The sequence below is a fragment of the Ischnura elegans genome, chromosome 8 (assembly GCF_921293095.1).
Source record: "Ischnura elegans chromosome 8, ioIscEleg1.1, whole genome shotgun sequence".
Taxonomy (NCBI): Eukaryota; Metazoa; Arthropoda; class Insecta; order Odonata; family Coenagrionidae; genus Ischnura; species Ischnura elegans.
Window position 1 is genome coordinate 38943686 of NC_060253.1, and position 14007 is coordinate 38957692.

The 14007-nt window shown below is 36.0% G+C and overlaps 2 protein-coding genes and 1 long non-coding RNA gene across 3 annotated transcripts; 1 reads left to right on the forward strand and 2 right to left on the reverse strand.

Moving 5' to 3' along the window:
* Positions 1 to 565: 565 nt before the first annotated feature.
* On the forward strand, positions 566 to 4813 carry LOC124163560. The gene is made up of 2 exons (XR_006865805.1): positions 566 to 648; positions 4665 to 4813. It is a non-coding gene; the product is annotated as an uncharacterized LOC124163560 (long non-coding RNA).
* LOC124163558 (dimethyladenosine transferase 1, mitochondrial) lies at positions 1265 to 13120 on the reverse strand. Its single transcript, XM_046540545.1, has 6 exons — positions 13002 to 13120; positions 11794 to 12168; positions 8799 to 9088; positions 6830 to 6987; positions 4200 to 4379; positions 1265 to 1833 (listed from the first exon to the last, which is right to left on the reverse strand). The coding sequence occupies exons 2-6, from the start codon at positions 12142 to 12144 to the stop codon at positions 1535 to 1537; spliced, it is 1278 nt and encodes a 425-aa protein (XP_046396501.1). The 5' UTR covers positions 12145 to 12168; positions 13002 to 13120; the 3' UTR covers positions 1265 to 1534.
* Positions 13077 to 14007, reverse strand: LOC124163559 (cytochrome c oxidase assembly factor 3, mitochondrial). Its single transcript, XM_046540547.1, has 2 exons — positions 13788 to 14007; positions 13077 to 13518 (listed from the first exon to the last, which is right to left on the reverse strand). The coding sequence occupies exons 1-2, from the start codon at positions 13809 to 13811 to the stop codon at positions 13255 to 13257; spliced, it is 288 nt and encodes a 95-aa protein (XP_046396503.1). The 5' UTR covers positions 13812 to 14007; the 3' UTR covers positions 13077 to 13254.

Here is a 14007-nt window from a genome sequence, read left to right on the forward strand (position 1 = left end):
TAAAAATCACTACTGGTCGTTAATTAAGATAATTTTGGCTGAATAATAAAAAATAGCAGAATAATAGCAAAAAAGAATTGCGGAATTGTAGAACACCACTGGTCGCAAAATTCTATTATTACTCAAGGTCCTATTTACCCCTAGCTCCTTTGAATAGATGGGGTATTGTGAAAAGTCATGTAAAATCTCCTTTTATGGAAGATGGTTTTATTTTATATTATAGTACATACGTATATGTATTGGGAAGTTTCGCTGACCTAAGAAGCCTAAAAATGTATTAACTCTCTGAACCCAATGCTGTTTTGGACAATACCTCATCACACTACTGTAGTGCACTAATGATTGTCTTGCCTGAATGCATGGATACTAGGATTAACACCACTAATTAGAAAGAATTCATCCACCATATTGTCACTTGAAGGAAATTTGGAGTCCATTTTACAATGACCACCATTTTTTTCTAAAAAAAACTCAATGGAATGCTAATATGTCGTTTTTGTAACTAATTACTGTTAATTACTGTAAAATAAACGGGGATACATTTTGTTTGGATGGTAAACACAGCAAATAAGTCAATGAATAGGCAAAGAACAAATTTATTCTGAAGAAATGCCCTGAACACACCTGAGATCCTGATGCAGTTCACAGGTACATAGTTTGCCAAGGAGAATATTTTTATATTTTGGCCTGAGTTTAGGACAGTGGACAAGAATTTTTTGAAAGAAAATTTGCTCCAAAAAAAGTATTCATGGAAGTTTTTACATCCTCTGATATTAGACTGCAGCTTCAATGATTTTTCTTCATATATAATGGACATGATCGATGGCATAAAAAATACACCAAGTAAGGTTGTCCTTGTAACCCATGTTCTTCCCCATAACCATCGTGAATTTTACGGTTGAAACCATTAATTAGAATGAATCCATTCTCTCGAAGGAAATTTGTTAGTTCTAATCAAAAAAGATTAAAAATTGCAGAAAAAACTATACATTGGGATGAGGAACTCAAATAGTCATAGGGTTTTCAGTGGCCAGAATAACAATAACTTCTGTGACGTATTGAGAAATCTGCAGGTACCCAATAACAAGTGAATACTTTGAGTTGGACATAGGGAATTTCAAATCTTGGATTGGAGAACTGAAAATGAAAATCTAAGACTTGCAATTCCCAAAGGTAACAAATAATGCAGAAAGATTTATTTTATATTGAAATTAGCTGAATATCCCATAAAGTCGCACAGGAAGTTTCAATGAGATACGGAGCATTGAAGAATCAGCCGAAAACTTTAATTAACTCACTACAAAAATACAAACAACAGCATAACAAACTTTTATTACTCTACAACAGGTTTTCAGGAAAATGTACTTCATATCCAAATAAGGGAGGTATGTAATAAAATTTAAAAATAAACTGAAATGAAATAAACCACCCTGTAAAAAAAGAACACAATTTTCCTGAATCACTGCAAGCTGACAGTCACAAGCATATGCAGACTATTAAGAATGATTATTGTCAATCGACACGCCTATTGTCACTACTGATGCACAGAACTGTACAGTTTCTGATCAAATTTTCCCACGGCATCGTCAAATCCTTCCCACTTCTTCTCTAACTTCTCTTCATCAAAGTCATCTGTGAAGTCCAGCCCTTTGGGGCCCCGATATTCAAACTTCTCCACACCTGGATACCTTTCACACATTTTCTGATAAGCACCACACAATCGTTTAAACTCCTCTAGGGTTGTCCTGAATGCACGGATATTTGGGTTAACACCACTGATTAGAAAGAATTCATCCACCATATCCTCTCTTGAAGGAAATTTGGAGCCCTCATCTGGAGAGAAAAGAACAAAAATTACAAAAAGAAAACTATATACTGTGATGGGCAAATCATTGTGCCCCCTAACAATACGTTTTATTCTGATAAACACAGCAAAAATAGTTTTGTTTGCCTTTGCCAAAACCTTTCTTTGGCTATTGATGTTTTTTTTATATTCCCAATAAAATTTATTCAAATGATTCAACAAGTTTTAATTATTCCACTACTCGACTACTCTTCACTACGTTTTCAGGAAAAGAGGTAAAACTTAATATCCAAAACAAGGAAAGTAATAAAACTAAAAAAACAATGAAATTAAACTGAGAGATCTACGGTTATTAAAAACAAGTACATGTACATGCTTAGAGTTGGACATATGGAATTTCAAATCTTGGATTGGAGAACTGAAAATGAAAATCCAAGATTTGAAATTCCCCAAGGTAAAAAATTATGTAGAAAGATTCTTTTTATATTGAAATTAGTTGAACATGAAATCCCAAGAAATTAAGAATATATTTCAAATATTCATCTTTGTAAATGACAACGAACACAATTTCCTGCTTACAAATCTTTTTTGACCAGCCGTACTTTGCCTTTTTTGGTGACATGTTGAAAAATTTTTTGGGCTTTATCTGCCCAAAATGTTTTTACCAACATCTGCGTTTGGGTGAGGCCAAAGAAAAGACTGATGCAGCAATGTAGCCCAAAAAGATTTTTCAAGAATGTTTGCCTTTTTCTACAATGTGAACAATTTGCATCCAGGAAAATACGTTGGTAAAATAAATAGGAACCAAAAACAATGAATTGGTTGTGATACACCATCAATTGCGTAATCAAATAAAATTGCATTGAATGCCCTGAATATGGTTAAGAAATTTTGCCGAAAATTGGTTTTTGGCAATTGATGATTTTTATTTCCCACTAAAATTTAGCCAAATGCTTTGACAAGTTATAATTATTCACTCTCATCATACCATTATTGTGATCAATGACTTTCAGAGCATTGAAGTATCAGCCTAAAACTTTAATTAACTCACCACAAAAATACAAACAACAACATAACAAACTTAAATTATTACTCTATAACAGGTTTCCAGGAAAATGTACTTAATATCCAAAAATAAATTGAATGTTACAAATCGAATTGTTTCAGTATATTTCAATTGAATGACAATCGAGTTGTCACACTCCGCATATCCATCATTGCCACCAAATAGATGGACATATGAGATAAAATTATTCAAAGGCCTCAAAGAATACAATGGAGAAAAATATTTTTGTTAAGCCTTTTAAGATGTTATACGGCTTAATGCCCAACAACACTCCTACATCTCGACTGATTGCATCTAGTCTTTTAAGGAGTTATAATATTCCATAAGAATTTACGCTATCAAATTAATATTTTCAGAGTATATAACACCTTTGTAAATATTTTCCCTTTTCAAAAATGTGAACTAATAAGCACCAGAAAAAATAATGTGGTAAAATTTTCACATTTGACAAATCAAATTTGAAACAAATTAAATTTCAGGGCCTTCCTTACATACCCTGCATATTTCAAGATATGTATTAGCATAATTTTTAAGCTATAACAAAAAAACAGTGGAGCTACTCAAGGAGGTAAAGGCTCACTGAATTTGGGTTGAAGGATTAGATACATACACAGTATTCACACTAATGCATCTAAAGCAATGCCTGGATATTTGAGTAACTGGTAATTGAAAACATAATAAGTATGCTCAATTTATTGGATAAATTATTCCCGATTTTGGTTGCTGATTTAAAATTGAGAACCTGTGGAATTGAGATTAAAACCAACTCTCTCCCTAAAAAAGATTTTTACAAAACTAAATGTTCTTAACAAATACAGTGGAACCTCGTTAAAGCGAGTACGGGCTATAGCGACACCCCCGCTATAACGAGAGATAGCCGATGCACCGTCAATTGACCCTATAATAAGCGTGTTAAAAAATTCGTTTTTACGAGACCCTTTCGGTGTTGGCTCTCGCCATAGCGAGGGTTTCACCACCGGAAGACTTCCATCAAGACTCCTTAACCTGTGTAATTGCTAGCGATCTGTTAGAAATGAAGTTAATGGAGTGCTCAGTCTCAAATTTATGTGGTAAACTGTTGTTCGATAAATATAATGATTGACGAAACAATGCTTTGCATGATTTTTATTCAGTGCGGCGCTTATAAATTGTTTGAATAGTTAGTCGTTATTTGAGTAAGGAAATTTAGTGATGCAAAAAAACATCGCCTTTCGTCTGGATTTATGCTTACGTTTATCGGATAGATGTTTATCTATCGCCGCACCACTTAATTAAACTGTTAATTATTGTTGATGTAAAGAGGTTCACTACATAGAGATTTTACTGTACCTCCTTTGCATGGTGGGAAGAGGTTAGCAGCAGCATGTTTGATGAACTTCTGTCGATACGAGAAGAAAGTTCGGAGAACTTTTTCAACCATTGCAAAGGGAAGAGGAATGATGGGTTCTGGGCGAGGGACAAGGCGAACAACTCCAACATCCACTTTAGGTTTGGGGATGAAAGCAGAGCCTGAAATAGACATGTAATTACATTTTATATTAAAGTATAAAGGGAAGGTTCACTGATTTAATAAGTCTAAAACTTTTATTAACACTATACACTACCCTTGTACCCAACTACTGTATTGTACCCCAGCGTACTTCTGTACGGTGCAGTACTTCCTATTTTAAAATGACCACCTATTTTTTTTCTCAAAAAATCTAATTGAAATAAATGCTGATACATCATTATAGTTTACAGATTACAGAAAGGATAGATTAAACTAATTACTGTTGATTGTTACATTTTTTTCAGACAGTTGCTACATTGATGTTTGGTCGCCTACCGTGGCTGCTCAGGTGTGCGGCAGCCTTCATTGCCATCTGATGACATCGTTTAATCTAATATAAAATTGCAATGACTGTAACAATGAAAGTATATTGAATATATGAAGAAGTTTTAAAGAATTGTCGATAGTTAATTTTGAATACTAAAAGAAATAAGTTCATTGGTGCTCAAGCATGGCAACATATCCATAAATTTATTGTGTAAATGTTCATACAGTCTATACATCCTGATTCACCTAAACATAAGCCTACGTAATTGTAATAACACTGGTAAGTGAGGATTGATCCCTCAGGTCATCTGTTCATACGAAAGAACATACCTTTGTAACAAGGAAAATTTTTCTCATATAATCAGATAAAGGACAGAAATTGAAAAAAATAAATAATGACATGAATGATGTGACAACACACCATCATTTCTTTAACGAGCAGCTGCCCAGAAAAAAAATATGACTGTCTATTACAGAATAATTACAGCAGCACTGAGTTTTTATTATTTCCAGTTAAGAATAAAGAGCATAGGTATTTTTTATGCTGAGGTAAATTAATTCATTGATTCAAATAATTGCTCACACATGTCCATTAATTTCAACGAGGCTGACTGGCTGATAGAAAAGAGCAGATAAAACTGACAAAAAAAAAGAATTTTAATGAAAAGGGTTTTTTTTTATTTTAAGAAATATGACTTCTATTAATTAACATGTAAATAATAATCGTTATGTACATTATATAATTTCACAAATGCAACGGTGAGTATCAGAATTATCAGCAACCAAGATTTACTTTGTTTCTCTTGTGAGAAAATCGATCGATAAAATCGTTTTGTTAAGTTTGATTTGACTCTTTAAAGTCATTAAGAAATGTTTCCATTAATTTAGAAGATAAAGATGAGAAACACAGTCAACTTGACAAAAAATCTTGTGGGCTTGTATACTTCAGATATAGTTGAAGAGAAATGAGTTCATTTAAAAGAACATTGCTGGACATCATGAACCATTAGAGTTAATATTTTTCTAGGAGCTAAAGGCCTGGTTACACAATACATTAACACGTACGCGTTAACGTCTAAATGAATGAATGCGTGAATGAACACGAAAATGCACCATGTAACCACCCAACTTGTGCGAATGCATGAGCGGAAAATAAAACCTGTTTTAATTTGTTTCATGCATCCGTACATGTTCCATTTCAGTCCACCAAAATCGTTCATGGTATGGTATTTGGAGGAGGCGACTGACAGCTGAGGTCATTTGCGCCATGAGGGAAGGGTAGGCAAGGAAGGGCGGAGAGAAAGCAGGCGTCGGCATAAGCCTGCTCTTAACGAAAGGCGCCAAGGGGACCACGGCTTAACGTCCCATCCGACGGACAGAGTGTTGCGCTTGAAATGTCCTCCACACAACACTCAAGCAGGGATCGGGCAGTCTCTGAAAATTCTCTGCCACTGCCGGGATTTGAACCCGGGCCCGCCGGGTGGGAAGCCAACACTCTAGCCACCACACCAACCCGATCCCCAAATCGTTCATGCAAACATACATTAACTGTTAATGTACCGTGTAACCAGGCCTTAACCCTTCAATGCCCACGGGTGCCATATGGCACCCAATACAGTGCTGAGCCAATACTACTACAATGCATTTAATATGTGAATTTTAGCGTACATTTCGGTGCACATACTTAGTAGAAGGTTTCAGTTTGAATTGTGTTCATTGTGTTGAGCTCATATGTATCATATTTTTTAAAAGTGAAATATGTGTGAATTAAAAAAAACTGAACGTGCTGACAGGTTTAGAAAGCCAGTGGCACAGCGAGGGGGGGTTTTGGGGGATAAACCCCCCCCCCCCCAGAGCTCAGAGAAATTTTTAAGTTTAATATATTTTACTTAATCGGATTGATATTACTAACAGAACAGCGTAAGGATTAATAAAATATCCCTCAGAAAGCCGTAAAACTCACTATTTTTAATCATTTATCTTAAAATTCCACAATTTATTGATCTCACACCTACCGCTTATCCTGGTGGGTATTCCATACCCCCACCTACCCCAGTATTAGTTGCACCTAAACCCCCACCCCCCCACCCTTAATTCCTAGCTGCTCCCCTGAAGAGAGCTTAAATGGAGAGGTTAGTCTCACCTGATATATCAAATTTGTGGTCCACGTAGCACCAGTTCTGACACATCACAGAAAGTCGACAGCGTTGCTCCTCTCCCACTTTGGCCACTATCCTTTCCGCCACTTCCTTCTGAAAGGTCAAGGTCAATGGGACCCTCCCATAAGACCAGATATTTGCCCTGAATGGATTTTTAAAAATACAGTGAAAATTATTAAGAGTTACTAATACATTGGTTACTAATATAGATAAAGTTTAAGACTCTTATATTAATTACACAATACATTAACGAGCAGCTGCCCAGAAAAAAATATGACTGTCTATCACAAAATAATTACACCAGCACTGAATAAACTTTTTTATTTGCCCTTTGTTTTCTAGAAAAAATTTAACTATCCCAAAAATCACCAAAAAATAGCATTTCCAAAAGATTTAAACAATATTTTGTCAACTTTTACCCAACAGATTTATTTTAAACTTTACAATTACATGAAGCACTATATTAAAATTCAGATAAAGTAAACTTTTTTAAACTGTTGCATTCTATTCTACTACGAAAAAATAAATATGGCAGACATTTGATTTTTACTTTTGTACTCCCAAAATATGGATGGCATACGGGGGTTTTCTCTTTACAATGACTTTTCATGGATGTGATGACGTAATCTCGTCATTTTTCGAGCGGATTTTTACGTGTAAAAAATACGGGTTCCAAAAAAAAAAACACTTCAGGCTATTAATCCAAAAGTACCTGAAAGTAAACTTTTTTAATTTTTAGAAATTGTATACTTTCTGCTTAATGTAGGCAATCACATTAGTCATTAATCTTTGCTTATGCTGAATTCTAAAGGACAATTTGATAAAATTTGATTGGATTGGATAAATGACAAATTTCCACAATAAAGCTGTTGACTAGCCAAAAACTCTTGTGGCTGATTTGCCTGGTAAAATTGAAGGTTGATACAATTATTATTGTAATTATTAATTATCAAACAAAAAATTCTGTAATCAAAGGACATTAGGGAAAGAAATTCAGTTAAGAGTTTTGGTTCATGTGAGACTGAATTTAAAATTTGCTAATTTAAAAAAATGAATTTGATGTGGCTTAGAAACAAAACTGGACCTTATTTACTTAATCGGATTGATATTACTAACAGAATAGTGTAAGGATTAATTAAATATCCCTCGAAAGCCGTAAAACTCACTATTTTGAACCGTTTATCTTAAAATTCCGCAATTTATTAATCTCGCACCTACCGCTTATCCTGGTTCGGGTTCACTTCGGGTTAATAAACCAAAAACCTGAATGATAATGTCCGTAACCAAGGGCAATAAAGAAAATTTGTTATCATCATGAGATAGAAGAAATTGTGAGCATATATAATAATCATTTTTGTTATCCAAATCACGAAACTGCATCTAGGGCAGTAGAAAGTATGAACTTTTTTCCGCAAATCAATTTTTGGACAGGTTTTTCGAAAAGAGGGAAGATTTCGAACATGAGATAGAAGACATTGTGTGCATATATAATAATCATTATTGTCATCCAAGCATCCATTCCCCACCCTCTGATTACTCTCCCATCCTCCAATAACATCCCCATTTACTCTGCCATGCTAGTATGGCAACAGATTGCCAATTTTCCCTTCCACATCCTTCAGAGTTTGAGCCATACAGAGGAGATAAAGGAAAGTAGGTGAGAAGAGATGAAGTCATTATATGCTTTTCAGCAGTCATAAGTACACTCATAAATGTGTATGTCCAGCAGTTGAAGCATAATACAGGGGTTTATTCAAAATTTTCCCTTCCACATCCTTCATAGTTTGAGCCAGATTGAGTTTGAGATAAAGGAAAGTAGGTGAGAAGAAATGGAGTCCTTATACGCTTTTAGCAGTCATAAATGTGTATTTCTAGCAGTTGAAGCATTATACAGGGGTTTATTCAAAAGAACATTGCTGGACATCATGAACCATAAAAGTTAGAATTTGGTACCTGTTTGAGATATCTTTCATCCATCGGACGACAAGGGGGGTTGATATGTTGAAGGGGAGATTTCCGACGAGGAGCATCTTAGGTATCCTGCCTTTGACGCGCTGGCCACGGTGGGGGCGCCACGTTTCCTCTTCTTCTTGCACTGTCCACTCCTCACGCTCTTGGTCGAGGTAGAGCTCACCCTCGGCCCAATCCAACCTCATCTCCTCCGGGAACATCTTGCTCATGTCAAAGCTCAATACATCTCCCCAATATATTGTCAGCCTTCCTTCTGAAGCTTCTGCCAGCATCTGCATTGCCAATATATATTAATTACATTAAGTAAATTAATGCTTTAACCCTTTCACTGCTGTGAACGTACTTTTTCTTCCTCCCAGCCATGAACTTTTGCCGAAGCACTACGAAAGGTTGCCAATTCGGGACGCTATCCTCGACGAGCTCACTCTCGCAGGACCGTCTCATCGACCCTCCCAGCAGGGGGACTCCCTCCCGAAAAGTGACCGCTCTGACTGCAATTTGAAAATCAATCAATCAATCCGATCATCAAAAAATGATTGTTTTCATCGCACTCCTGCCAATCAAGCAATCAAGTACATCTTTGAACCGTGTTTCTGCGATGAAAAATAACGATTTTGTTAACTTTGCTAAAATGGCCATTTTCCGGTGGTCCGCAGCCACATTTTTAACAAAGTTGACAAAATCATTATTTTTGGCAGGAGTGCGATGCAAACAATCATTTTTTGATGATCGGATTCATTGATTGATTTTCAAATTGCAGTCAGAGCAGTCACTTTCCGGGAGGGAGGCCCCCCGCTGGGAGGGTCGATGAGACAGTCCTGCGAGGGCGAGCTCGTCGAGGATAGGGTCCCTGGTTAGCGACCCTTCGGAGGGTGTACCACCCCCATTATTGAAGTACCTGCTCCATGGGCCCATGAAACGCATTTTAACCTTTTTGCCGCATGTGAGGAGAAGGTTTTTGGAGATTGAACAGCAGCGAAAGGGTTTAATTTTCCAAGCAGGAAATAACAAGTACAGACACAAAATTATGTCACCTAATTTGGCGCAAACCACACATCAAATTCAGAAGAAGGATTAAATGACATGATATCATTTGGATTCTGTAAAAATTATTTCATAAAAGAAAACTCAATTTGTTAAAAATAACTATCATTTATACTAATTACAACTCAGTTGCCACGAATACTTAACCAGGCATCCAGATAATTTTACCAATATACACCATTAAAAACATTTCACAGTTAAAGTGCATCATAAACTGGAATTCAATATTTAATTAACATACCAGATTCAATGAAATTAATAAAAAATTCTATGAATGATAAAACAAATTCTATTCAAAAAAAGTTTTCTTTCACTAAATGCATTTGAAAACGACGAAAGTGTCATTAAATAATAGAAATATTATGAGCCTCAAAATTCAAATTCCACTAAAATAGGTGCTGGCAAAATGAATGTCAATTATTGTGTCTAATATTATAGTTATACTTATGTACTGACTTGCCTAGTAAAACTGAAGGTTAATAAAATTATTGTTATAATTATCAAACAAAATAATTCTGTAATCAAAGGACATTTGGGAAAGAAAGTCAGTTAAGAGTTTTGGTTCATATCTGATTGAATTTAAGATTTGTTCATTTTTTAAATTGAATTTGATGTTGCTTAGAAACAACAATGGACCTGAAAGGGCTATTCATTTTCAATGACTGTGACATTTCCCTGAGTTGAAGTTCAAATTTCAAAAATTTCTCTAACAATATACTGGCAAAGCATTGGTTAAGGCAATGAGAGTCCAACGACCATTCCAGGTGTGATAGGGACGGCAGAATAGCTATGCTGTCATGAAGGTAATGTAAGCTGCCACTAGCAAAATTGAATTTGCTGTACCTAGGAAAATGGAAGCTTATTCTATAATCTAGAGATTTTTCTATGGATAATTGGCTAAGCTCCACTGTATTTAGGGATTTAATTTTAAAAATACAGCAAGGCATTCTTTTTCACCCATAATTTTCCACAATCATATCAAGAAAGGCAGTAATGAAATCAAAGAAAAGGTATCAGGAGTGCATGATCCTTTTCATGGACATTAAAATTAGCATGCTTTGATTACATAGCTGTCATAGCAATGTCTATCAATTTTTGGGAGAAGGATACCTCTTCAAGAGGGTATTACACCGCTAACGGGATTAAACAATTAAATGCTGAGTTCATAATCTACTTAGCGATCCCCTTTATTCACATATTCAGTGAAATTAAGTGAAGTAGTAGAAACAAAATTACCGTATTTCTCCGAATATAGTCCCCCTCTGAATATAATCCCCCCCCCCCCTAATTTTGAGGCCTCAGTTTTGGAAATTATTTTAAAAATATGCTTGAATATAGTCCCTTCTTTACTTTTTACACGGACATTTTTGGAAAAAGAGGGGGGACTATATTCCGATAAATACAGTGAGTAGCACCAAGTCAGCACCACCCGGCCAAGGACGGCAACGAATCGCTCACCTCACCACTTCTACATAGCGTTCAACCACAATATTCATCTTTTTGCTGTGCCTCAGAGGTTTTTCTCCAATCATAACCTGATTTCCCCGATATTTCCACGTCTTCCAGTACCATTAACAACTTCAATTGCCAACATTTTACCGAATGGTATGAACCTAGCATAAGCCTAGATACGGTTCTACCAGCATCTGCATGTCAATATATAATGCATAATGATGACTCAAATAATGTTTTAAATTCTACAAGTGGGTAGCAAATAAGTGCAGAAAAAACTGAGATATGATTAGATCATCTGATTTGGCTCGAAGCGCACATGCGTGTCTTAAATGTCTCACAGTAAAGGTTTTAAATGATATGAAGTGATTTAAATTGGGAAAAAATTACTTCATAGAAGATCGAATAATAACTCTTCCTTATTGATGCCATCATGAAGGTGACATGAGTCACCACTCCTGATGAATTAACCCATCCTTACCTCGAGAAGAGGCTTGAAGCGGGGATCCTTCTCGATTACAGTTATATGATCAGCCCCATTATTCAGCAGAGCCCTGGTGATTCCACCTGGACCTGGTCCAACCTCCACTGCATGAAAGCCTTGCAAGGGCCTTGACTTGAATGATGAAGCCTTTGCTATTTTATTGATGAGCCGCAAGTCTAGGAGGAAGTTCTGAGATAGGCGTTTCTGAGCCTGAAGTTTGTACAATAGAAGCAGGTCTCTAATCGTGGGCATGGGAGGCAGGCGAATACTTCTCATGGGTGCAGAGCACGTACAAACTCTGCCAATTTTCCTCATCAACAAACCACGATTAAAAGTGAAAACGGCCATTTTAATGCCCCGGTGCTAAAGCTCCTGTGAAGATAACAATGGCACAATTTTTTTTATTAGGAAGCATCCAAACATTATGTAAGCAAAATGTTGGCCATTTTTTCCCCCACGTGAGAAAAATTAAGCATTTTTATTTTATTACTTCACTTTTTCACAAAGAAACTCCTAACTTATCCCATGAATATAGCAATGGGGATTTTTTTCTGATTAGCCCCTTTAATGACCCAGTCGGAGCCCACATGATGTAAATCCATAATAATAATGAGTCATAAAGAGAAGTGGTCTGCATGAACAGCACAGGAAGGCCATAAGAATCAAAAAAAGAAGAGTACGTGTGCTTATTATATGTACTTCAATTCATGCCTGTGATGAAGCATCACCAGGTTTTGCCTAGTAATACTGCTAAACCTTACATTACATACACGCGATCACATTTGTTTTCTTTGCATCTTCGAATAAAGAAATTCCTGACGGCAGAAACTATTCAACAACTACTGTCAGTGATTATCTGTGTGAATATTCTCAAGCGTCAATGATCAAACTGCATTCTAAGCAGTAAAATTATGAAATTTTGGCTTCTTATATATAATGAATATTGTCCAGGAGAGTCGCCAAATATGGGTGTAAAATGAGAATAATGGGTCCTCACCCTTAAAATACATACTACTGCTGAAAAGTTCCTTCGATGAAAAATTTAATTCAAGAGCTGAGGAAAATAATTTAAGTTCCCTGATATTGACAACTTACTTCAGCAGCAATGAAAACTACTTTCTTTTACCTATGTACTATTCATTCTACCAAAAAAAGAGCTGCTTAAAAGTACGACTGATCAACAAGTTCTAAACAAAGTTGCTTACCTAATAAGTTCAGTCCTGACGCAATCCACAATACCACAAAAAAAAACAAAATGATTTTTCATTTACACAATGAGGTACAGCATACTAGTTTACTTTTCGCTGATTGCTCTGTACATCAGATTATTGACGATTCCAGGAAAACAACAATTTTGGAAGTCGATGGTTATGACAAGAAAATTAAATGTTTTCGTTGTTCCTTACTAAACACAACCTGTACCACTAAACAATAATCTGAAATCTCCAGTTCAACACATCACTTTTCCTTCGGCTCCAGCACTGGTGGTTCAAAGTCGTCTAAAAATTTCTCTTGCTTGACAGCAACAATAGAGTAGATGTATATTCCAAAGACACCAGCAGTAAGTGCAAAGCCAGTGATCAAATTTCCCCTCCTCATTTTCTGCAAACGCTCTGCCCTCTTTCGCGTTTGCTCTTCGACTTGACGAATGTATCCAAGGTCTGTGCGCCCGAGGTTTGATCGATCTACTTTAGGCATCTCAGCGCCGTCATCTTTCATAGCCTGTTAATTAAATCCTTGAAATTAATATCAATTAACATATTATTCAAAATCCTTAAAGATAAAATTGGAAACTATTTTCATTAAATGAGACAACTGATCAGGAAGAAACACCAAGGGATTTCATCATCACCCACACTTCATGGCAAGTCGTTCAAAACAATATTAGAGATGGATAGCAAAATGACCTCAAGTTTAGAATCGCACAACCTATTACGTGAAACAGCACCGGCATTCGAGTATACAAATATAAGTATTTGAGAGACCCATACCATTTTCAGTAAAGTTAACAGCATCGTAAATGAGCTTGAACTCGACCAGTTCACGGGCCCAAGATGCAAATATCGTTGTTTTAACACATTTAATCCAAATCAGGTTCCTTAGAAGCGCTGTACGCGCACAAAACTTATTTTAAACAGAATAAAAGCTTCTTTGGGATTCTCGAACAAAATTCAACACCGGGAAAAAAATTTGACTGAGCCACTGCGCACA